The 25,064-nt window shown below is 45.9% G+C and overlaps 1 protein-coding gene across 1 annotated transcript; it reads left to right on the forward strand.

Moving 5' to 3' along the window:
- Nucleotides 1-11,901: 11,901 nt before the first annotated feature.
- On the forward strand, nt 11,902-24,538 carry LOC147645554 (serine/threonine-protein kinase PAK 3-like). The gene is made up of 14 exons (XM_086874475.1): nt 11,902-12,135; nt 13,797-13,834; nt 14,277-14,408; nt 15,546-15,890; nt 16,337-16,426; nt 16,826-17,000; nt 18,475-18,538; nt 19,235-19,283; nt 19,662-19,774; nt 20,367-20,484; nt 20,908-21,007; nt 21,472-21,668; nt 23,019-23,156; nt 24,273-24,538. The coding sequence occupies exons 1-14, from the start codon at nt 12,057-12,059 to the stop codon at nt 24,372-24,374; spliced, it is 1,740 nt and encodes a 579-aa protein (XP_086730601.1). The 5' UTR covers nt 11,902-12,056; the 3' UTR covers nt 24,375-24,538.
- Nucleotides 24,539-25,064: the final 526 nt, after the last annotated feature.

Raw genomic sequence — 25,064 nt, forward strand, 5'->3', positions numbered from 1 at the left:
CTCCATAAATTTCTACAAAATTCCAGAAAAATCCCATAAAATTGCAGAAAAATAAAAAAACCTCTCAATCTTATCAAAACCCTACCAATTTCCAGAAACATCCCACAGAATCTCCTCCTATTTACACAGAATTCCAGAAAAAAAATCACGAAATTCTTGAAAAGAATTCCACAAAATTCCAGAAAAATCCCACCAAATTCCAGAAAAATCCCACAAAATTCCCCAAATCTGCACAAAACCCTACCAAATTCCAGAAACATCCACAAAATCTCCACAGTGTTCCACAAAATTCCAGAAAAATACCAAAAAACTCTTCAAGTCTTCTCAGAATCCCACAAAATTCTAGAAAAATTCTCAAAATTCCAGAAAATTTCCACAAAATTCCCTAAATCTCCTCAATATCTTACAAAATTTTACAAAATATCCCACAAAATTCCACAAATTTCTCACAAAATTCCAGTAAAATCTGATGAAATTGTTAGCGTTCAGGAGCACAGACAATCACGAATGATTATATGCAGGTGCTTTATTAAGAGATCTGGGTGTCAGGGGTACACATACCCAAATCTGACCTGACTTGGTTTTGAGTTGAACATGTTTTATACTCTATCGTTATATAACTTACATATTAATTATTAAACTTACATCGTTCTATTGTATACATTGATGTTACCCAAGCATGGATTTCTCATGATCCCCCTCAGACCCCTAACATTGTTCCTCATCTTCTTTAAACAATAATTATATCTAATCACATCTAACAATTGTATCATTGTATATACTGCTAACACAGGTGCAGTTTCACCTGATCTTTAGCAAGGACAAGGCCTAACATTTCCCAGAGCCTACTTTTCCCAGGCTTTCCAAACCTAACTTTATTTCTAAGTCCCTGAATTTTCTAAGATTTTAAGACCTTTTACTATTATTCCCCCCTTTGAAAGCATTTTCACTTCACTAGAAGTGCAAATGTTTTCACTTGTTACAGTCCTTTGTTTCTGAGTTTATACTTGATGTTCTTCGAATCCTTGATTGATGTAAGCGTTGTCCTGGATGTTGTCACGAACTGGAGAACCAGAAGATGGTGGGTGAGGATCTCACATCAGTGCCTTTATTATTTTCTGGTTCCAGGACATTTTCTTCCGTATTTCTCCCTTGAAGATGCTGTAAATTAACCAAATTGCTAAGAATACAGTTAGTAAGATGATCACACTCTCAATGATAGATTTAATCCATGAACTCACATTCCACCCTAACCCTTTGAAGATTTTGCCTAACCAACTTGTAGACAAATCCTTTTGCTCCTCCTGTGCTTCATGCTCTATTTGTTGCAATTGATTGATGTCATATTCTACATCTGCAGTCACATTTGGGGTGTGGACACAGCAATGATCAATCCATCCCTTTAAAAAATTCACACACTTCATGCTCTTTCAGGAGTAGTAAATTGTAATTGTATGTTTAGTTCTTTAAATCTTTCTCAGGTCACTCTTGCTAATTTATCTACCTGACCTGTAAGTTTGTACAACATTTCTCTCTTCTGATAGTTTGCTATAGGACCGAGCAAAGACTCTAGGGCCCACCCAAATTTCACTCTACTAGAGGCTTCTTGCCAAGTGTCATCCTGTTTCTGTTCCTATCCTAATCTTCCCTAGCTATGCCTGTGTCTAGTCACTGAGTTGTTTTTTAAGCAGATTTCACATTTTGACATTACTGATTTTGCCATTGTTAGCATCCGTACCGAGATTAATTTTTGTTTCATCAATTTCACCAATGCCTCTGCACCCCAATGACATTTGTTATGTTTCATTTGTAGAACTTTATTGGAGGACTGCCAGCAACTCACCACTCTTCACAGAAGTAAACGTGAACCCCGTTTATTTCTATCTTTAGCACACCTTTTATAGGGTTCTACAGGGCCTGCAGGCAGAGCAAGTTACTATTGGCTAACACACACAGGTTTACATTTTTTCTCCTGTACACAAGGATTTTGTTTTGCTTTACTCTCTCTTCTGCAGAAAGGTTTCAAGGACTTTAGCCCTTAATATCACGAGTTATTTCAAAGACTGGTTTGTGCAGACAGGCCTTTATTAATATATAAAATATAGCAACAATTCCCCCTTTCACTTTTTGCACAAACCAGGCTTTGGATGTGACTCATTCTATACTCTTATGAAGCCAAGATAACACACAACTTAGACTTTCATCCCCATTAACATTATAAGTAAAGTCCGTCCCCCCTCCAGCACAAGAGACCTCAACCATCCAGTGATGCCCCAACTGGAGAACCAACTTCCAGTGGGGTCACTATCTTCTTTCAGGGCATGTAACCCATCCTGTAGCTGTTGCAGTTGCCCATGGATGGAAACTGAATGATCAGTAAGATTCAGGCAGCACATGCCTTCAAACTCCCCACAACCATGTCCTTGTGCTAACAGCAAAAAGTCAATTGTGGCTCGATTTTGTAATACTGCAAGACATAAACTACTCACATCGGCTGAAAGTTCACTTAACATCATGCATATTAAGTTCAATCTTTCTTAGTCTAACAAGCGAGCCTTTTTAGAGTTGCTAAGCTTTAATTCATTCAGGCTTCACTTTGACTGATGTTTTTTATTTTATCAGCTACATTCTACAACTGATGTAAGCTTGGATGGAAACAAAGTAAGTTTCCCAAGATAACAGGGTCTTCTATGTGGATTAGCAGGAATCTAATTCCATGCTCTATCTCCACAAATTAGGAATATGGAACTAAGTAATCGCTTTGGTAATTGTCCTGTGAGATTGCACCACTAATAAAGGCTTTACTCTGTGTAGTAACGAGATCAGCTATAGGGTTGTCTGCAGCCCAGTGCTGCATTACTTTGTTAGAATGGCTTCTGTTGGGGGTTCAAACATTATCCATCCACCTGAGGTATTGGTGGAACCTAACAAATCTAATTCTTCTGAGGGGCCCTATGGTAACATTGAGAACTTTGTTAATTTTGCTTGCCAACAGGCTTCAAGTTGTCTTAATGTGAAGCCAACAGTGCAACTGCACTCTTGCAACATTGCAAATTGATTCAGTCGAGTCTCATTACTAATTAAACCTTTAAATGCTTGAGGATCCCATTCAGGGACTCCTATGAGACAGGTGTGAAAGGATCTCCAGGTGTGGCTAGGCTCAGACACATTGACCTTTGGCCAGTTCAGTGTGCCAGAGTGACCCATATGTTCTGTCACTTTTGGATGTTAGTTAGCAGACAGTTGGTTGGGACTATACACAACACAATTACCATAAGCAGTTTGTTCCATGTAAATGACACCAAACTTGCAAACTCACAGCTAAACTTTAATGTTAAATGAACTTTCAAAGCTCATTTCATTTCACTAGCTCTTGAAGGGGGAAATGCTTATACTTTATACTAATATAACAATTGCCATACAGGCTAAACTCTTTATCTTAAACTATTACCTAACTACTTTTAACACACGTGCTCTGGTATATATGTAGTCTAAGTGTGAAAGCAATTTGCTGAAAGGGTAAACACACAACTACAATTTGCTTTATATACAGTTAGATGGAGTCTCTACACTTTTCTTAGATCTTCTACAGAATTTCCTTCACAAACAGACTATGATTTAACACAATTCAGTCTTGGAACGTTCACTGCTCCCGTGATGTCAGCTGGCAGCTGATCGGTGACTGACGGCTTTGATGTTCACGTTGTTCTTCACATCCTTCTAAATCTTAAAACAAAGGATAACTGAAAAATTGGTAGAGACACAACATCATAATAACAACATAAAATTTCTGTTGGCAACTGTCTGTGTAGTGCTCAGACACAACTGTGTCCTGACAGCTCCACTTCTGATCCATGTCTGGAGTACCAAGGCTGTGTGGTGACTTCTCTGTTCACTGGATCTCGTGTGTTCAGAGGCAGACAGTCTGGTCAGATGAACAGGTGACCTTCTTGAACCTGTCAACAAAACACAGACACTTCTCCCCTTGAAGTTAATGAATTACACTAATCAAATGCTTTTAGGGCATCAATTTCCCCCATTTTTTTAAAAAAAACCAAAAAACGAGATGTACTTCTGTTATACACATCAACATTAACACAAAACTATATACAATTAGTAAGAACCTAGAGCAGTTAAAAATCAATTAAATCATAAACATTATTAATAAGATATGTAATATAAAACTACTGTTAATTACTAAAACACTGCACCAGCATCCCATAGTTAGCAAATCAACAGAAACAAAAAATCATCAGTGAAGGATTGGATCACCACCTCCGGAAATGATTCTCCAAGCCCACTTCAAAATTGATCCAGCTGTCATATTAATAGGGTCAAATTGCTGAGTCAAAAAGTGACTCAAATACTGATTTGGGACAGAAAACATCTGGATCTGCTGGCAAACATTCTGTCCAGGTAAAGTCAAGGCTTGGCCAGGGCCTGGCTTTAAACTGGAAAGATGCCTCTTAACTCATTTCTAAAACAAGGTTCTCAATAGCAGCAGCTAGGAGATGCTCACAGCACAGCAAACTGTTAAAATACATTTGTACAAATCAAATGATCAGAAGCCTCAGGTACCAGACCAATTAAACCATGCAGCAGTTGGTTTAATCTGAAGCCTCCCCCATGGCAGCTGATCCTCAGCAATGGTACATCTTCTTAAAATTCTGGAAACACTGAAAAATAAGAAAGCTATAACAAACAAAAACTGCAGAGATTGCAACAACCAATAGAACTCCCGATGAAGTCAAGGGTGTCACAGACTGCATTCCCTTCTATCCACAAGCAGGTGTTCATCAGTGTTCTGTCACAGCTGTTTCAGTTGTGGCTATCTTCATCTCTCTAGGAAAATAACTATACTTTGCAGTTTAGACAAGTGTCTCCAATAAGACATAAAACAATTTAAATTAAACAATATTTAAACCTAACAATAATTATTTATGGCAAAAGGAAGTAACAAATTTAACCTTAAAAGAATATCTAAGTTAGAAAACTTAACTTAAAAACATTCAAGCCTAAACATAATAAAACTTGACTTCGCTTAATTCTATTAACACTTAATCTATATTAAATAAAAACATACCTTAAATCTTATTCTGTTACTACAAAGGCAGCTAAAAGTTTGATATATACCTTCTAAACACAATATAACAGTAACATGGATTCACTATAAAGATTATAAAAACATAACAAATACATCACAATTCTATGTCATCTAGCTTTGAGAATAACTCACAATAACTGCAAATGGTACTAAAAATACTCATTCAAAACAGGAATTTGCCTAGTATATGTTCAAATTGGTTAGGATTTTAAAGTGCAGTTTTTCTTGAGAAAAACCACAACAACACAGGATTTGGCAAGTTGCCATTCAGCTTTTGTAGCACTTTTCAGAAACATTAAGTCTAATTCTTAAACTAAAATCTAAAATCCAAATTGGTATATATGCAGTTATATGTATTTTATATAACAAAAGGACTCACATTGAAATTACCTTATTAAAATTGTGGAAAAAACAAGCAAATGGGTAATATATACTTTAACTTAACTTTGTCTTGTACAGGTAAGTTCTCTTAACTAATTATTTTTTAAACCACAAATCGCTTTTGTAGATAAGATTAATGGAAGGTTTTCTTAGAAGCTGTAAATCATACCATATTTAACCTTAGGTTTTAAAACTAATTATTGCAGGGTAACTTCTTTAATATTCACCTTAAACACCTTTTTTTTGAAAAGGGACCTATTTAAACTTTCAAAGATTCACAATAATTTCTCCAGGAAAACTCTAAAAAACTCCAATTGCATAAATTCATTATTACTTAAACCACAAAATTAACTCTAAAAGGGTATATAAAAACATTTAAAAAACCCATGAACCATGACTTTTTAACAAACTGGGTACTATCCCAGTGCTTTTTCTTAGAGAGGGGGGGGGGGGGGGGGGTGGACTGCCTGTCCTGCTGCTGCCCTCTGCTGCTGTTGTCTTTCTTCACATTCTCCACATACTCTCGCAGGAAAAAACCCCAAAAACCTCACAAAGTTAACTTTAACACATACAGTTGTTTCTCTCAATCTCTCTTGTTCACTGATAGAGGAAAAAAGGGGCACAATTTTTACAAAAGCAGGCAATGTTACACAAAAAGTCTCTCACGGCCAGGTGCTAACAATGGTGACCATTGCAGCTTATCAACTTCTAATTACAGTGATGAATTTCAAACTAGATACCATATAGTTTGTGATTTTTTGGCTATTTTGTCACTTTTTGAAGCTGTCTGAGCCACCTGTTCCTGCTCAGCTGTTTCTGTAATTGTTTAGTGTGGCCTTGGAACTTTTTCTGCACTGCTTCTGCCCCGGGGGTGCCCCCGCTCTCTGCGCACACCTCAGTGCTCCCCCATGTCCCCCTGGTTCGGGTGGAAACCAATCTAAATTTGGATTCTTTTCTTCCAGGGTAGCAAAGTTGGAACTTAAATAAGATTGTAGTGTTAAGAGTGACTCCATAAGTGAAGAAAATAGTTCAGGATATATCACATCCTGCCGTAACTGAACAGATTCTGTTCGTTGTTTCAGTGTTTGCTCTGGAATTTCTTTCTCATTATTTCCTTCTCTCTGACTCTCCCTCCCTCTTTCCATGGGCAGCATAGATAGGAGTGTTTGCCCAGCAGTGGGAGGTAAAGGAATGAGCATACCCGTAAGCAAGAAGTCCAGGGAGCTCCTTGCGCAAATCAAAACCCTTAAGCTGTGGCTTTTCTAAAAAGCAGGTAAATAAATCATGTGCTGCTTGCCTTTCCATCTTACCGTCAGCGCTGTTGCAGCCCTACAAGGTTTGGCAGCACGTTACGGCCAGGACTCTCCTCTGAGGTCGCCTGGGGCGCGGCACCGTTGCTTTTCGCCGTCCTTGCTGCGGAGGACCCGTCCCCTGTCGCCGACTCCCGTGGCCTTCGCTTTTTAATGTCCCAAAGGTCCCAAAGGTCCCAAGGGTCCCATTTGTTCGGGGGCCATTTGATGAGTTCGGCGGGAGACAAGCAGCACTCAATATGAATGATCAGTAAGTCTCCTTTATTGGCAACTCCAAACTCCCTATATAACATCAATAATTAGGCTCCTACATAGTGCAAAAGCAAGCTCATTATTGGGTATTTCGTTTAAGGACAACTCCACCTAGTTCCACATTCTTGTGGTCGTTCATCTGTGCTGAATCCACATTCTTCTGATCACAGTGTCCTGTTCTCAGTTCACAGTTATCACTAAGGTCTTTCTGACATTGCAACATCTCATACCAACTACACTCTACTGTTGTTTAATTCTTTCTCAGCTAATTGCTGCATGGGAACACGACCTTTGTTAGCTAGCCACTCTTCCACACTGTTGAGCTTCGGGAGCCTCCCGGGAAGCACCAGCCCTCCCCAGCCCACCCTTGGTAGGACTTTTTCTTTTCTCTCTGCTGACGATTTTATCCCCAAAACTGCCGTGGGAACGTTGTAACCAAGCACATCCTCCGGCGCTGCACTTTCCTCCTGTGAATTCCCTGTGCAGGGAATGTGTCTGTGCTTTTCCCTGCTCTGTTCACTGACCAACAAACCTGAGCCCGTGGGACAGTCAGAGCTCCTTCATGCAATGAAATCAGGTTGTGTTTCTCATGGCATGTTCTGGAGGAGCTTTTCTTGGTGTGTCTTGTGCTGCTGGAAATGACACAAGAGCCAGGAGGGAACAGAAGCTGCTGCTGCCCGTTGGCTCAGGGCCAGGGAACCAAGTTGTGCTCCCGGGCAGTTGGGCCCTGCTGGAAGCAGAGCCGCGTTTCCCTTGAGCAGCTCAAGCTTGTGACAGCTCCAAACAGGAAACCTCCGCAGAAAACTCTTCCTCCAAACTCAGCTGCTTTCCCTCCTGCAGCTGTTTGGGAAAGAGCCTCAAAGCACAGACTCTGCTGGGAGCCATTGGTGCATTTCCTCCCTCCCAGCAGCAGCAGCTCCTGAGCCCTTCACGGGCTCCTGGCCCTTCCCAAACCCTTCAGCTCCCTTGGAACTCTCAGCAGTCACTAACATAGGTATTTCTTTCATATTTAAATTGCATTTAAACTTCTCTTTTTCTCTCCTCTCTATCTTTTTAATCTCCTCTTTATCTCCTTTAATCCCGTCAGCACCAGCAGGATGGGGATGGAGTCCTGGGGTGGGTGTGGGATGAACTGAGGATCCAGCAGAGAAGGGCAAGGCAGAGGGGAGAGGACTCAGCCAACCCTTCTCCTGCTCTCTCCCTCCCCCAGGCTCCAGCTAAAGCAAGTCAGACTGGAAAGGATCCCACAAATGCTGTGTTCTCCTCCCTCTGAGCTTGGCTGGGGATCCTCAGTTTCAGCCTGGTGCAGTGGCTGAGATTCGCTAATTTGAGTTTTTGGCTAATGCACTAAATAATGTGGTGGGTTTAGCGCTGGCTGAAATCTCCAGGGCACTTACTCATTTCTCACTGTGAGATATGGATTAGGAGAAGGGAAAACCAGGCTTAAAAGTTAGAAGGAATAAAGAAACTTTATTAACAGGACTATAAGAAATAAGAAACCAGAATAAAACCTCCAGAAACCTTTTCTCTCCCCAACCAACTTTTTCCTTTCTCAACTGACAGTGTAGGGACAAAACTTGGGATGTTAATGCAGTACCAACGATAGTCTTTTCATCAGTATCTGTAGGGAGAGGAGTTTTCTCTTGTTATTCCATGGAGAGTTGTCCACAAGAAAAGACTTTTCTTGTGCTTTTTCCTTTCCATGAATAGCAGCCACCCAGGGCAAAACTCTGCCATCATGCCTTCCTCCCATTTCCACACCACTCTGAGGTGTGTTCACGGGCCATGAACTCAAGGGGTATTATTTTAAAGATTCAAGAGTTACTCTCTTCATCTGTCTTGGTGATCATCTCTGGGGACAGAAGTTTTCTTCTTCTCTCCCTGGGGACAAAGGATCTTCATCAGCTCTCATCTCTCTCTCTCTGTTCACGCATCTCATGGGATCACAGATACTCCACCACCTGCTTGGCTTCATCAATGGATACCTTTGCTCAGATTTACACTTTGAATCCTTCATTCCCCCCAATACTCTTTCATTAATGAAAGGAGTTATTTTTCAGAATGTTATTGTCCATCTCCATGGCCCTAGCAAAAGACTATTTCAGCTCATTAAAGCATCTCCTCATTCTCCTTCCACCTGAGGCTTGACTCTTCGTCGTACTGACCTTGATGTTTGATGTTGTCTTTTGCGTGTCGATCGCTCCCACTTTGCGCTCTCTGGAGAGGGGATGAAGTCTGCAGGTCTCATCTGTGTAGTGAAAGGGTTAAATGTGGCCCAAGGTGTGGCAGGCATTCCTGGTGTGGGATTTCAGCTCAGCAGCCCCTGGAAGGCAGGGGACGGTTTCCAGCTTGGAGCCGTCTGTGCAGGCCATGGCGGGGATGGGCGAGATGTCAGCAGCCGTGGCCCGGCCCAGCTTAGGGCCGGGGTCCCCCTGGGGAGGGCTTCAGCCACCCCACTGGAATGGGACTGGGAGGGCTTCCCGGGAGGGGCCACAGCAGAGCCCGGCCTGGCCTGGGGCCGGGGCAAGTCCCGCAGTCTCCATCCCCCCAGCCCAGAGCCACTGGGCTCCAGCCCAGCCCCCCCAGGCCACACAGGCCGCAGGGAGCGGGGCCAGCCACACCACAGCTCCAATACCTTTCCAGGCTGCAAACAAAAAGAGACAACTTCCCCAGCTGGAGCTTTTAAAAGGTGCTATTGACAAAGGTGATCTCACTTTTCAGTGCTGCAAAATGCTGTCAGTTCTCAGAACTGGCCAGCTCTTGGCCTGATCTCAAGCAGAGAGAAACTCCCAGCAGCCGCTCTCAGAGAAATCACTTCTGTGGGTGTTTTCTGCTTTTATCTCTAAAATGCCAAACCACCACAGCTGGCCTGCTGGGAAGGGGTTCGGTGCCCCCTCCCCACCCCTCGGAGGGCAGAAAGAAAGAGAGCTTCCCACGTTTCTTTCCTCTCTTAAATCTGTTGTCATCAAAGTGTTTCCAGCTTTTCTAATTGGCTTAGCAATGGGCCTGTTCTCAGAGCCAGCCAGTGATTGGTTTTGCCAGGCATGGAAAAAGCTTTTAGCAGCTCCTTTTAGCAGAAATAGCATTTCCATGGCTGGCTTCTTCCCTCCTCACCAAAATTTAACCCATGCAAAACCAACAAAACTGGCCACTGGTGGTCCTGGGGCAGGGGAACCTGCAGGCTTGGAGAAAACTTGAAGAACTTGTGTGGAGCCATTCAAAAATGTAACGTGGCTTCATATCTAGACACACAGCTAAAACCCAGCTATTTCTCTATTCTTTTTCTTTTCAGCTGAGAAAGGAAGTCACAGGTGATGGGGTCTCTATTCCACATCTCTTGGGTCCCTGCCTCATAGCTCCCAATTTGGATGAAAGTTACCCATTTGGTCCCTCTGGCTTCCTCCTCCCACCATCTCCTACATCTTCCCCCATTCTTCTGTGACTTTCTTCTTCTCTTTCCTTATGACCATTGCAGCCTCATCTCTGTGGCTCACAAATGTGCCCAGGGGGCTCCAGGGGTGAGGCACAGGCCCACATGCTTCTTTGAGATGCCCCAGCAGTGCTGCAGCAGGCTGATGGCTGTGCAGTTCCTTTGGCACAGGAACAGGCATTCCTGGGTTTAGTCAGAAGCATCAGTGGCCAAAATCCCAATTTCCTTTGGTTTAGTCCCACCTCAGAGCTCAGTTGTGGGGCAGGATGTGGGTGCTTGGGGCACTGCAGCGCATGAACGATGCACGGTCCCCAGGGGTGGTATATCTGGAAACATTTATTACAAGTGTACATCACTTTTGTGCTGTTTTTCCAATTGGGTTAGAATAGTGTGAGCCTGGATAGCCAATAGTATAAATGTTCAGATGGCTGCTAAGGAATAATAGTCATGATCAATTCCATATTAGCAACATCAGTTTTATTTCCCTAGGACAAGTGCTTGTATAACAATTTCTTCTGCAAACTACTCTGCTTCTGCTACTTGTTACATTTTAGAAACTCTGTTCCATCCATCCTGCCTTGACTGAGGAGCAACCTTTGTTCTCTTAGGACAAGTTCTCTTTGTTTTCTCTCTCCACAGAGCAGTCTTGGAGTTACTCTTGGATCTCTTGAACAACAGGGTTTGGCCCATTGTCAGGCTGTAAATAATGAGCGGTGGGACCACTGGTGCTGTTAAGTCGATTTATTGCTGGAATGCATCAGAAAAGGTCTCAGTCTGAAGGCATGAGATTTTGGAGGGGTAACAAGTGGGCCATAGCTCAAAGGTAGTCACGAGTTTCTTTGTTACACAGCAATATATCACATTTTGGCCCAATGGACAGCTGACATGGAGTTTATTATTACTTAATCACCTTTCACCTTTGCCAAGTTCTGCTGCACTGTGTCTGCTTTTCACCCAATACACTGCTAGCTCACCTACACACATGTGCTTCTTAGGATAATATTTAGATTCATAGCTTACTCTATAAAATCACACAATTACAGTTGAAATCTCTCCACCATCTCACTCAATGCAGTTTCTTATTTACTTATGGCATATTCTTACTTGCAGCTATAGGAACATAAGCTTATGATTTCTCGACTCAACGTCTGTGAACCTTTAGCATTGCATGAAACCAAGCTCCTTCCAAGGCTGTAAATTAAACCCTTCAGTATCTGTGGAAGTTTCTGTCATTTCCCACAGCCCACCAAAGGATTTGTGACACTTTGTGACAGAGGAGAAGCTCCCAGGCAATTTTGTGTTTGCTGTAGGGAAGGTTGGGTTGCTCTGCATCAATTCCCAGAGCAGCGCAGAGCATTGGCTTTGTGATGTCAGGGCATGGATGCCACCTTGTCGTGGTGACATCCCAAGGTTGCCTTGGTGCACGGAAGGCCTCAGGGTCAGAGCAGCTCTTGGGCTTGCTCAGTGCAGGAGCATCCTCCTGCTTGAGGCGTTTGTCAGTGGGCAGCTGCACACTGACAGGAGCCTTGTTTGTTTTTGTGGTGGAGCAGAGTGTGCAAACTGGCACAGCAGTGCTACAATGATGGAGCAGCTCGCTGTTGCCGTTTGCACCATTTATGTCATCGGCTACTCTGGCTATTATCTGACCAACCTGGCACGTAAGTAGAGGTTTTCCCTGGCTGGAACCTGAGCTGGCTTTTGCAGGTCTCCCTGCTCTTTCTTAGTGACCGGGTTGCTATTGAAACACAAAGACCATGAGGATGCCCCTGGTTTGGTAAAGCTCCTGTCAACACCTTCAGCAAAACATGGGGTGTCTGTAGCCAGGGGGCTGCGGGCAGCATTTGCAGGGCTTCTGTTCCCTCCACGGGAGAGCCTGTGGCAGCAGAGTCTGGCATTTCCTCACTTTGCTGGCTCAATCTCTTGGGGTGACTTTACTTTTAAGATAGCTCTGAGAGCTCGGGAAGTTGAAACTGCTGGAGGCTGATGGGAGTTTTTTCTCCTGACTAATTCCTGGCCATGGGTGAGAATTGGCAGCGGTTTTAACTATTGAGAAGTGAGATCAACCTGTGAACACCACCTGAAGATGTGAGGCCGGGAATTTCTTGCTCTCTTTGGTTTCTGGCTTCTGACGAGGTCACAGGGCTCTGTCTCGGCCTCCTCCCCCGCTCTAGGCCGGACAAGGCTGCAGAGGGCGGGGTGGGGGGAGAAACGGAGCCGGCCGGCCTGACTTGGTTTGCAGTTTCTGCCACTGAACTGAAACCTGACACCATCAACATCTGCAGCTTTAGCAAGATTTTAACTCTTTTACTACCTGCATGAGACTTGCAGATTAATCCTTTTTTTCCAGAGAGAGAGAGAGGGAGTGATCAACCATCAACCCATCAAAGAGAGTGAAGAAACAAATTAAATTTAGAGGGGGAAGAGAAAGAAGGAGATGCTTTAATAAGCTGAAATATTTTTCTGTTAAAGCTATGGAGATGGACAGTAGTGTTCTGAAAAAATCTCCTTTAATTCATGACAGAGTATATTGGGAGGAATGGAGAGTTTCCAAGTGTGGATTTTGAGCAAATGATGAAGTAGTTGTGACACTGTGAGATGCTGGAACAGAGGGGGAGAAGTAATAGTTGAAGATTTGTGTCTTTTAAGAAGCAAAAAAGAAAACTTCTGTTTCCAGGGGGGCTCAGAAAAACAGATAAAGAGAACTTTTGCCTTTGAATAACTCATTCATAAAAATGACATCCCTGGACTCATGACCCATAACACACCTCAGAGTGATGGGAAATGGGAGGAGACAACTGATGGCAGATTTCTGGGCAGCTGGCATCAGAGAAATAGAAAGCTATGAAGAAAGATAGTTTTCATGTGAAAAACTCCATAGATAGCAGAAGAAGACTTTTGTTTCTCTACAAAGACTGATGAAAAGACTCCAGCAGGAATTGGGACTGTTGTAAACACCAAAGTTCCAAAGTTTTTTGTCTCTATGTTGTCATGTGAACAAGAGAATGGTTGGGTAGTGGGGGAGAAAAGGGTTGTTCTGGAAGTTTTATTCTGGTTTCTTATTCTTGTAGTTTTTGTCAATAAACTTTCTTTATTCCATTTAAGTTTTAAGCCTGTTTTGCTCTTGTTCTAATCCATATCTCACAGCCAGAAATAAGTAAGTTTCCTAGTGATTTTTTAGTTGCTGCTTTAAACAACACCAGTCAAGCAGGACACCTTTGAAAATGCAGACTGGGAGATCTTCTCAGATGCTGTTCTAAATAGGCCACGGTTCTCTCCAGTTTTCTCAAAGAATTTGGTTCATTTTCCTTGCCCACTGCAGGTCATCTGAGCCGTGTGTTCAGAGGTGCCGATCCTGAGGTGAGTCAGAAAGGAACATTTGATGTTCCTGGTGTTTCAGAATTGTGCAGGGAACTGTGAGCTTGGCCTGTGGCAGTAGAGTGCAGAGGGCCAGCTGGGTGGGCTGAAAGAAGATCCATTTCCATGTTTACAACAGCAATAGCAAAGGCATTGTTGGCTATTTCCTAATTTTCCATTGCAGAGCTTTAAAAGAACTCAAAGCTCAGATTTGCAGAGAGAACGTTGCTTGCTGATAGTAGCCAGGGTGAACTCTCTAATTCAGAGCTATTTGCAGCCTGGCTGAATTAACCCATTTTAATTTACTTGGAGAGACTTAGAATCCCATTGCTATCAAAGCTGATGATTTGTGCTTGGTAGAGCTGGTTGTAGAAATAGAGCTGAATAGAAATAAGGTTCTAAATGATAGGAGCTGCCTGTCCCTAACTCCACCATCTGTCCACAGAGCCCAGAAGCAAGAGCAGACTCTGCTGTGGCTCCCTCTGCTCCTGGAGAAGAGGCCAAAGAGGAGCAAAATGAGCAAAAGGAGCACGAGCCTCCAGCTGTGGTCACAGCCCAGCCTGACCATGCCCAGACAGTAAGTGCCAGTGCTGGGTGCTGCTGTCTTTAGTGCAAGGCAGAGCTGCAAGTTTCTGAGCAGCCAGCACTTGCTGTTGCTGGCTGAGGATGCTGAGTGCTGGAGTCCTGCCAGCACCCAGCCATTCCCCCATCCCATGGCAGCTGGAAATTGGGCTTTGAGCCGTCGTGCTGAGGCCCCAAAGCGCTGCTGCCTGCGGGTGAGCAGCTGGCTGCTTGGCTCAGGGAAGCTCTGTCTCTTGGCTTCTGCCAAGCCATGGCCAAGGGCTCACACGGCATTGCTGGGGCTCACAGGGCTTGCTTTGTTTGCTGTCCCTTTTTGGAAACCTCTGCATGACCTGGAGAAGTGTTCTGCAGTTTTCTGGAGTAATTCTTCACTTCTGCAGAGTCTTTTAGGCCACCTGTCTTTTGGCTTTTGATAAGCTGCAATGAGATGATTGTGTTGTCCATGAAGCTGTGGCCGGCCATTCTTGTCCTGTGTGGCCAAAGAAACAAACTGTGTAGTTCTGAACCCTTCTTCTGAGGCAAAATCCACAAGTGGCAAGTTTCTCTTGATACGTTTTGTGGTGAAGTCTGCAGCTTTGGAAACTGCATTGGAGCCTAGTGTGGGGGCAAAGCTGCAAGTCCTTGAGTGCTGTCTTTTGTTGCTAAGAACCCCTTTAGAGATGGTTGTTTTTTCTCCTCAGAGCTGTTTTCCTCCTCCTGCCTCTTCTGTCCTGACACTCCCTGTTTAACCTATAAATTTCTGCCTGTCCTAGTGAGGTGAGACAATTCCATGGTTTAGGTGGTTTTTGGTGACTTTGGTCATACATTCATTACATGACCCATGGCTTCCTTCATTGGCATCCCTAGGGGTGTGTCAATTAATTTGTTGGTGGGGCCTTTTGAGGATCTCTGTCAGTGCCACTCAGAATTCTCAGCTGACAAAAGAGGGAGGAGAAACACCTTGGTCCTCTTCCATATCCTGAGGTGGCCATAGAGGCTCTCTGACCTGCAGCAGAGGATCAAATTGCACACATCCTTGTCTCCTGACTGAGCAGGATTTCTAACAAGAGTGTGGATGTCAGAAGGGCAGGAGTGGCAGGGCAGGCCTGAAAAGGGCAGCTCCCAGGCACTTGCTCTCCATTTGTGTGTACAGAACATCGAGGCAGAGCCCCAGGCAGAGCTGCCCGAAGCTCCGATGGCCATCATGGCAGTGAAGAGGAGGCACGAGGAAGAAAGGAGAAACATCGAGGAGGAGATGAATCTCCACTGGCAGAGAGGAAATCAACGAAACCAGGTGAGTGAAAGTGAGGCAGACACTCCACTCATGGAAATTCCTCTCTGTCGTTCTTCACAGGCCTCCGAGGAGGAGCTTCTGGCAGAGCTGCAGGAAGCTGAGGCTAGGATCAGGGCAAGAGAGAACAGGCTGGAGGAAGAAAGGAGAATCATCCAAGAGAAATTAGATCTCCTCGCTCAGCAGCAAGAGGCTCTAGAAAATCGAGTGAGTGAAAGAGCGATAGGCACAGCAGTCACTGCAGTCTGGTGCTTTCTGCCCTTCTTGCCTTTCCTCTGCAGAGCAGCAGGGGGCTGGGCTGATGCCTCTCAGTGCCATCCTGCTGTAGTGTCTATCCCAGCTGCTTGGAAGGACATTTCCTGCTGTGCTCAATCTCAGCTGCTGCCCTGGACAGTGGCACCAGTCATTTGCCCCTTTTGCCAGCACTCATCTCAAGGGATTCCTGCTGGCCTGCTCCTGCTCTCCTTGTTTCTTCAGGGCTTTTTGCAAGTGAACACAGTCCCCCAGACAGATTTGGAATACAAGCTGCAAGCTGTCTGTATCCCTTGGTGAATCTGCTGCTGTCCTGCTCTTTCCCTTTGCTCACAGTCAATGAGCCTTGGCACACAGGGACAAGCTGTGGTCTCTGACTGCTTTGTTCTCTTTGACTTGAGGTGGACGTGTTGATATCTCACCTGGCAGCCTGCGAAGGCTTCCAGCAAATGCCTGCTGATGAAGAGCCCCAAGGTCGGCGGGAGGCACAGGTACTGTCCCAAGCACAAGTGCTGCAGGCTGAGCACCTTCTGAAGATGGTGCAGGAAAAGAGGACTGAGGGGGAGGAGCTCCAACATTAGAACAAGGAGCTGCAAATGTGTCTGCAGCCCTTGGAGGGGGAAAGGGATCCTTGGGAGGAAGTGCAATGGTCGTTGTTGCAGTCATCCTTCAGAAAATCCAGGAAAATGGAATATGAAACTGGCCATCAACTTGATTAAAACCAACCTTGGGTTTTGACCATTTGGTTCCAGAAGTGGGCATCCAAAAAATCCAGTTGATGAGCTTTGCATGTGGCTAACAGCAACTTCCTAAGGGCTTGCATTTGAAAAGGGAACTCGGGGTAATCTCTGCCAGCCAGCTTTCTGACACAAACTCCTTTCTTCTCGCAGATCTACACAGGCTCTTCCATTCAATCTGCTGCAGCAGCAGCAGCAGCAGCAGCATCTAAAGGAGCCTTTGTTGCCCAAGCTGAGCAGTGGAGCCGGGGCAGTTTGTCCATTTCCAGCAGTGACACATCTGCTGCTCAGCTCCAGGAGAGCCTGGGAGACTTCGTGGAGCAACTGAGTACGTCTGGTGTATTTCTTGTCTGAGGGACAGTGTATTGTGTGCACGTGCCAGCAGAGCTGTAGCAAATGATCCTCCTCACTTTGGTGTCCCAGAGACATTTAGGACTCCCCACAGGAACTGCTGTGCTCTGAGGCAGCGAGAGAGCGCTCTGGCTGCTCCTGCTGCCTCTGAGGGCAGCTTGGACTGGCTCGGCTTTGCCTGGCATTCCCTTGCCACTAAAGGCAGAAGCAGGAATTGTTCTTGGATCAGCAGGAGGCTGTGGCCTAGCAAATGATCTATGCAAGTTCTGTGTGCTAGTGGCCAAACTGAACAGAGTATTTAATTCCTAAATTCTCCTTAGACTCCCGACTTCCCACCTGTTGTCAGCACCAAAAGACTTCACAGAAACTGATTTGGGATTTTGTCTTTTTGTTGTGGTTCTGTTTTCTGTGTGGTGTTTTTTATAGATTTTTGTTTTGGTTTTGGTGGTTTTTTGGTAGTTTTTTTTTTCTCCATCCTGAAAGAGCTGTTCTGCCCCATGTGTCTTACTGGTGTCATTTTTAGGACTGTTTTTATTGCCTCTACTACATCTACAAGGTTTTTATGAGAATGCTGTATTTTTGTCAGTGAGGACTCCTTTGAAAGAACATCAGGTGACAGCAGAAACAGAGAGCAAGAGATGTTTTCATTGGGCCCACAATGAAGAAACAGATACTTGTATAACAATCTGTAATTAATATCCTAGTTTTATTTTTCTAAAGATGTGTCCAAGAGACACATCCACATGGTGTGATCAGATAAAACAGCACTGCAGGCATTTCTCAGGAGCGAGCCTGCAGCCCCTGTGCTGTGTATTCCTCAGATCCATGGCACTTTTTCATCCCTGATTCCCAGCCATTCCCATGACTCTTAGAATCCTACCTATTGGCCCAAGCCCTGCTCAGATCAGTCTCTGGGAAAACACATCAAGCCCTTTGTGATTCTGCAGCACAACCCATTTAATCTGCTTCTTGCCCATGACAGCTGCCAGTGCTGTGCTCTCAGAAAAGACCTGGTGGGGCTGAGAAAAGATCCCAGCTGATTTGGTGTCTACCTTCACCTGCTGGGACACAAAAGGGCCTTGATCTGCACCTGGCTGTGTCTGATCTCCAAGGCAATGCTGGTGTGTCCTGAACGGGGGCCACAGCTTGTCAGGGGCTCAGGCTGGCTGTGTCTTCTTGCCATTGCTTGTCAGTGCTCACGCTTGGCCTTTGCCAGCCTTGTGCTGTGCCCTGCTGTGCTCTCTGCGCTTCATTTCCTTCCAAGGACTGGACAAAATCAGTCTCTCTGCTGCCCATTTGTACTGCACAACTGCCTGTCTTGTTGCTGCTGTGCTTGCTGCCCAGCTGACCACAGAGGGTTCAGAGCCCCAGACAGCGGGGCTGCCTTTGGCATCTCCTGCAAGTTCGGATCTCTGCCTGAAAGTGAGCATCTTGCATTTTGTTTCCCTCAGGGAGGATGGTGAACAAGGAAAATCCCATCACAAAATACATTGAACTGGAAAGTCTTGGCAGTGGGTGAGTCCAACCACAGTCACTTCTACACAGCCATGGGCCAGGGGTTTCACTGGTGGAATATCCATCAAGTGGGAAGTCAGACAAGTTGTCCACATGTTTAGACAGCGGGCTTAGTCTGCCCCATCTCTCAGTACTGGCCAGAATTTGTCAAGTGTGCTCAGAAGGCATTGTCAAATACATCTCCATGCTGCCAAGGTCTTGCCTGCAGCAAGGAACAGAACCTGGTAAATCTGCTTGTCTCTCAAGTGTGGGACAGCTCAGGATTCATTTCCTTCACATTTTTGGATGTCTCCAAATCATCTGGCCACACTAATGAAAGGAGAAGAATCTTGCTTGCCTGAAAGCACAACCTACCCCCAATGAGAGCTGTCAGATAACAGTTCTCAGGAACATTTCTCTCCAAGAGTTTGCTAAAGGAAATACTCCGTGCTCAGGATTAGAATTGCACAGTTTAGAAGCTGATATCCGAGATGAAGGAATAAGCTGCCTTTTGGAGCTGAGGCAGTAAAGCCCAAGGCTTCAGGAACAGGCCCAGTGCCCAGGCACTTGAGGGGAAAATGCATCATCTGCCTTCTGGCAGATCCCTCCTGCAACCTGCAGCTTTTAGGCATTTACAGCAGAGCTCTCCTGTCTGGACTGGCTTCCACTGCAAGATCTAAATGGCTTCTCCGTTCTTTGCTGCTGTTTTGTTTCTAGGGGTTTTGGAGAGGTTTCCAGAGCACTTGACATTGCAACAGGAGGAGAGGTAAATGTCAACAGCCCCTGCAGCCTCTGCTGCTCTCCAGGCCTTTCCCCACTGCTGACAGCTGTGGCTGGAGCTTTGAGGAGAGCTGTGCTGAAAAGGCACAAGAAGCACAGACTGGAGCCAGCCTGCAAATTGCACTTGGAACAGGCTTTGTGGACAAGGCAAATCGCCAGTGGCCACATGTCCTGTAACTGACCCCCAAGGGAGCAGAGAAATGGGCTGTTGGAATGTCACTCCCTAATTACTCTGGTGATGAGGTCTAATCACAAGGCACTTTGGCACAGCTTGGCTGTGCCATTCCAAAATCACTTGCTCCATGTGTGTTGTGGTCTCATGCTATCAATTTTCTCAAATTACTCCTTTTCAATGTCATTTGAGGTGGCCATAAAGAAAATAAATGTGCAAGGAGTGAGTAGGAAGATACTAACCATGAATGAAATCAGGATCATGGAGAGTAATAGGAGTCCCAGGATCGTGAATTACTTAGCCAGGTGAGTGGTCACGGTCCTATCCCTTGAATGTTTCTTTACATACTACAAGCATGAGAGCTTAAAACCCCACTTTGGTCAGTGGCAGGAAATAGAGTTGTTAATGATTATTTCTCTACTTATCTCCAATGGATGGGAAGAGACTGCATTTTGTCTGCATGAATCCACCCTGGCAAATGCAGACTGAAAATTGTTCAAAACCCTGCATCAGCCCTATCTTAAGAATTCAATACCTTCTAAGTTCATTGCCTCCACAGTTCTTTGGGCTTGAGTTTTTCAAGTTTCTTAAATGCTGATGAACCATCCAAGAGAGGATTGCCCTTGCATTGTTGCCCCTCTTTTCCATTGCTGTGCATGCCGGGAAGACTAGGTGCTTATTTCCAGAAATGCCATGCGTGACAGGTTTTTTATCTGGGCTCTTCCTAAACTGCCTTTCTCCTTGAGACAGCACAGACTGCAAACACTGCACAGCCTAGAGGCAATGTCTATGCCTTTTCTTCTGCCCTTGTCTCCAAGGGACCCAGAAACAAGACTCAAGCAAAAAACCAACCTAGCCGTGCATGTTCACCTGCATGGCCTTGTTTCCTTTTTTCAGCTACCTTGTGCATGAGGAACTCTGGCTGGTGATGGAGTACATGGACGGAGGCACTCTGAGAGATCTCATCGACGAGATTCAAATGTCTGAAGGAGAGATTGCAGCTGTCAGTCGGGAGGTCAGGGATCCCATCTGTGCTTCCAAGGCCTTGAGCTGCATTGTCTGGGAAACAGGGGCTCAGAATGGGAGTGATTTCATGGGCCAAGCTTGGTTTCTGTGCTGCTGCTCGGCTATGGGCAAGCAAGAGCATCTCAAGGGAACTGTCTGCCAGTGCCCCTACACTCACTGGACTCACTTCCTGTCCTCTTATCCCCTGCTCTTGTATTCTAGCTCTGTCTCTTGCATTGGCATTTGCAGTTCTCCACTGAGAAAGGTGCTGCTCTGCTACTGTGGGAGCAGCAGGCTCTTGCTCTCAATGGCGCTGTGTTCTGCCATTCCTCCCCATTCCCCTGCAAAGGGAACCTTCCACAGCTGTTTCCTTTCTTGTGCGATGAACTCACAGCACTACTTTTTGCCCCCCTGGTTCTCTTTTCTCTCTCAGTGCCTGCAAGGACTGGATTTTCTTCACTCCAACCACGTGATCCATCGAGATGTCAAGAGCAACAACATCCTTCTCAGAACCGACGGCTCTGTCAAGCTGGGTCAGTGTATTCTTGCTCAGCTTCAGCCTTCCAGGAATGGGGGGTGTGGGGCTGCTTTCAGTGACTGCCAGCTCCCCAAAAATGCTGCTGCTGGCAGTGCAGGGGTCCCCCCTGCTGTGGGCTGAAGGCACAGTTGCAGGGTGCACACAGCTATGACAAGGAGCCACGAGCAGCCCAGAGTGCTATTGCTCTGTGTGTGTCTGTGTGTGTTCCTTCCAGAGGGAGGGAGCTGCAATCTAAACCTTCAGGGGAACAAAAGGCACTGCTGGAGGAAGTGTAAGAAATGGGGGGATGTTTGAAGTAGCCAATTCATATTTCCTTGGCTAAAGCCCTAAGGAAAGAGAGCAGGGAGTGTTGTCCAGGAAATTCAACTGCACATTCTCAAACTTCTACCGGGGAATTCTTTGCCTTGGCTTCCTAATTGAGAGTATTAAAATTAAAAGAGTATTTTGCTTTCTCCTCAGCTGATTTTGGCCTTTCTGCTCAGCTCACCCCTGAGCAAAATCAGCGGTGCTCGGTGACCGGGACTCCTTGGTGGATGGCACCTGAAGTGGTGAAGCGTCAACCATATGGCCCCAAAGTGGACGTGTGGTCTTTTGGAATTGTGGCAATTGAAATGGCCGAACAAAAAACTCCTTATGACAGTTTCACTGCTCAATCGGTAAGGAGCAAATACTCTCTGATCCCGCTGTCTTTCTCACCTGTCCCGGGTTCTCTGCTCACTGCACAAAATCCCATGGCCATCTGCTTGAAGTACTTCCACCAAGGCCCCTTCTACAAATGTCCCTGCAGCACATCAGCATCTGCTGGAGCTTTGGTTGCAGCACTGGGGGAACTCAAGACTTACCTCGCCCAAACCATCTCCATTCTCAGGCAGCATTTTGCTTTGCCTTACAAGTCGTTCCAGCTCTTTTGGCTGTGTAGATGGCCCCAAGAATAGGAAACAAGCATCTCAGAGCTGCTGTTATCTTTCCAGAAATGAAGCAAAGAAACTCAAACCAAACCAAGTTTCTAAAACAGTGCTTTTGAGAGAAGAAGTGCAGCCCCATTCTTCTCACAGGGAAACTTGTCTGAAACCCAGAGATGAGGCTGTAAAGCCAGAGTCTCTTCTGCTTCTTATGCAGTGCTGTTGAGACACTCAGTGACCACCTTCTTTCATAACCCAAGCCACTTTCTCCATATCACCAAGCTGGAGCCTGGTGACGGGGAGAGCCTGCCAAAACCTCCTGTTTGTTTCCTGGCACTTTCTGGGATGGGCACAGCGTTAATGCACTGACTTGAGAATCCAACGAGCACAGGCTTACCACAGGGGTGACACTTCTGATTTCACCATGAATATTTTCCTTTTGCCACATAAGGGAACCGGAAATTTTCAGAGTGCTGAGAGACAGAGCTGCAGGTGGCTCCTGTGTGCCCAAACAGGCATTTTCAACCCAATACATTTGTGGAGGCATCTTAATGTGTCTGTGTTGAAAATGAGATTCCAAAGGTTTGTTTCCTTCCCTGAGGAACACCTGCTGCATTTCCTTTCTTTTCTTCCAATTACCATCATTTTCAAGAACAAGACAATAAGCTGGATGAGTTTTGTTTTATGGCAGCTGTGCTTAAGGGACCAACAAGCACTGCAGAGATTCTTTTCATGTAAGAATCCTTGGAAATAGTACAGTTAGTTAGAATAGCAAAATCCCTCTTCCAAAAAGGCTGCCAAGCTGCTGGGAATCCTCCGAGAAGGAAACACGTATTTGCTGATGTAGTTGCCACTAACTAGATCAGGCAATGAAATCAGCTGCCAAGGCAAGATCTGCTGGATGTTAGCAAAGCTGTGGCTTTGGGGCTTGGGTTTTTTCATGATACAGGAAAGTCGTCATCCAAATGCTACAGGAAAGTCATGTCTGCCTCTCTGCCAGGGCAAAAACTGCCACTGCAGAGTGGAGCTTAAACAATGGGCTCTGGGAGAGCAGTTCCAGATGGGAAAGAAGCAGGTGGAGCCTTGTGTTTCCTTTTTCTCCAGGCTAAATTCCACATAGCCACAGAAGGGAGCCCACAGCTGCGGCAGCCCGAGCAATTCTCGCCTTTGCTGCGTGACTTCCTGAGCTGCTGCCTGCAGAAAGGCGAGGCGCAGCGCTGGTCTGCCAAGGAGCTGCTGCAGGTAAAATGCCAAAAGGGCTGCAGGTGAAACAGTGTCCCAGGGATGGGCTCCTCCTCCACTGAAATCCAAGGCATCAGATGAGCCCCCATCCTCCTCACTTCCAACCTTGGTGCTGTTCAGCTGACAGTGGGGAGGAATCCTAGACTGGGCTGGGCTGGCAGGGAGTGCTGGGTTTTAGCGCTGGCTAAAATCACCAGGGCACTTACTCATTTCTTGCTGGGAGCTATGGATTAGGAGAAGGGCAAAACAGGCTTCAAACTTCAAAGGAATAACAAATTTTATTAGCAGGCCCACAAGAATAAGAAAGGTCTCACCTGTGCAGTGAAAGGGTTCAATCTCACCCAGGTCATGGCAGTCACGGTGTTGGATTTCAGGCTGTGCTGGGCCCCTCTCTCTGCCCGGGAGCCGCTGGGAGGGGAGGCTCGGCCTGGAGCCGTCGCTGCACGCCGGGGAGAGGGTTTAGTGTGGGCAAGATGTCAGCAGCCGTGGCCTGGCCCAGCCTGGGGCCGGGGTCCCGCAGCCTCCATCCCCCGCCCGGGAGCCGCTGGGCTCTGGCCCGGCCTCCCCCAGGAGCACAGGCCGTGGGCGAGCAGGGCCGGCCTCACCAGAGCTCCGTTACCTTCGGGCTCCGGAAGCAAAGAGGGCCAGTGCCTGGGCTGGTGGTTTTCAAAATGTGCATCATCACAGAGGCGCATCTCATTTCTAAATGGTGCAAAATGTTGTCAGTTCTCAGAACTAGCCAGCCATTGGCCTGTCTCAGGCACAGGGGAAGCTCCCAGCAGCTTCTCTCAAAGAAATCACTTCCGTGCGGGGTTTCTTACTTCTTTCCCTAAATGTCAATTCATCTCAAACTAACACACAGGGACATGGAAAGGTCATCTAGTCTGTGTCCTGCAATGAGCAGGGACATCTTTCAAGAGATCAGGATACTCACACCTCAGATATTTCCAGGGATGGGCCTCCTACCAGCTCTTGGGGCAACCTGTGCCACTCTTGCCCCATGCTCCTGACCTACTCTGACTCAATCCCCTTTCCATTTAAAAAGTATTCCCCTGCCTTTGAAGCTCTTAGCTTGGAAAATCATGCTTTCTTGTTGTTTTCATTTCCTTTCTGCAGCATCAATTTATAACATCGGCCATGCCTGGGTCCAGCCTGGCACCTCTCATCGTTGCAGTAAAGAAGTGGAAGGAGGAGGCAGGAATGCAACAATTGATTTAGAACTGTCTTCTCCATGACCAATTTAGAGTAGGATTATAGAGTAGGATTGCAGAGTAGGATTGTAGAATAGGATTATAGAGTAGGATTGTAGTGCAGGATGGTAGTGTAGGTTTGTAGTGTAGAATTGTAGAGTAGGATTTTAAATAAAATTTCTAAAATCTCAACTCCTTTGGAACATTTCTCTCCTTCTGACCCTGTGAGAAAGCTCAACATTTCCTCCTGAATTGTCAGTTTTTTCTTAGAGGTGGAAAGTGACATTGATGGCTTCTTTGGTACAGTTTGTAAGGGGGGAAGGCTCCTCTTCATTCATCCTCTCCAGACCACACTGCCTTTGGAATATGGCCAACTGGACAAGTTTTGCCCAGCTCTGACATTTCTATTTGAGGCAGAAACAGCAATGGCATTTGCAGGAAAAACCAAAGGAGGAGCGGTGCAACGCAAACATCCTGTGCAGATGCAGGCTGTGCAGATGTGACTCGAGAGTATTTGGGTTCCTGCCACTTGGATTTGTATCCCTAAGAGAAATCTCTTTGGCTGGAGGAGAGTCTGGCTGAAGAGAGAAAGCAGAAAGAGTAGTGAGGGTGCTGTGCAAGGTCTCCTCTGGTGCAGAGCTGTCAGCGACTGTGAGGTGAGAGCGGGCCCGGCCTCGGCCAGGCTGGAGCCCCAGCAGAGCCCTGACAGAGCCCAGAG

The sequence above is a fragment of the Cyanistes caeruleus genome, unplaced genomic scaffold, assembly GCF_971803275.1.
Source record: "Cyanistes caeruleus unplaced genomic scaffold, bCyaCae1.hap1.1 HAP1_SCAFFOLD_231, whole genome shotgun sequence".
NCBI classification, from domain to species: Eukaryota; Metazoa; Chordata; class Aves; order Passeriformes; family Paridae; genus Cyanistes; species Cyanistes caeruleus.

Coding starts and splice junctions, on each gene's coding strand:
- LOC147645554 (XM_086874475.1), top strand. CDS start 12,057: ATGATGGAGCAGCTCGCTGTTGCCGTTTGCACCATTTATGTCATCGGC. Junction 18,539..19,234: donor CTGGAAAGTCTTGGCAGTGG/GTGAGTCCAACC, acceptor TTTTGTTTCTAG/GGGTTTTGGAGAGGTTTCCA. Junction 19,284..19,661: donor ACATTGCAACAGGAGGAGAG/GTAAATGTCAAC, acceptor ATGTCATTTGAG/GTGGCCATAAAGAAAATAAA.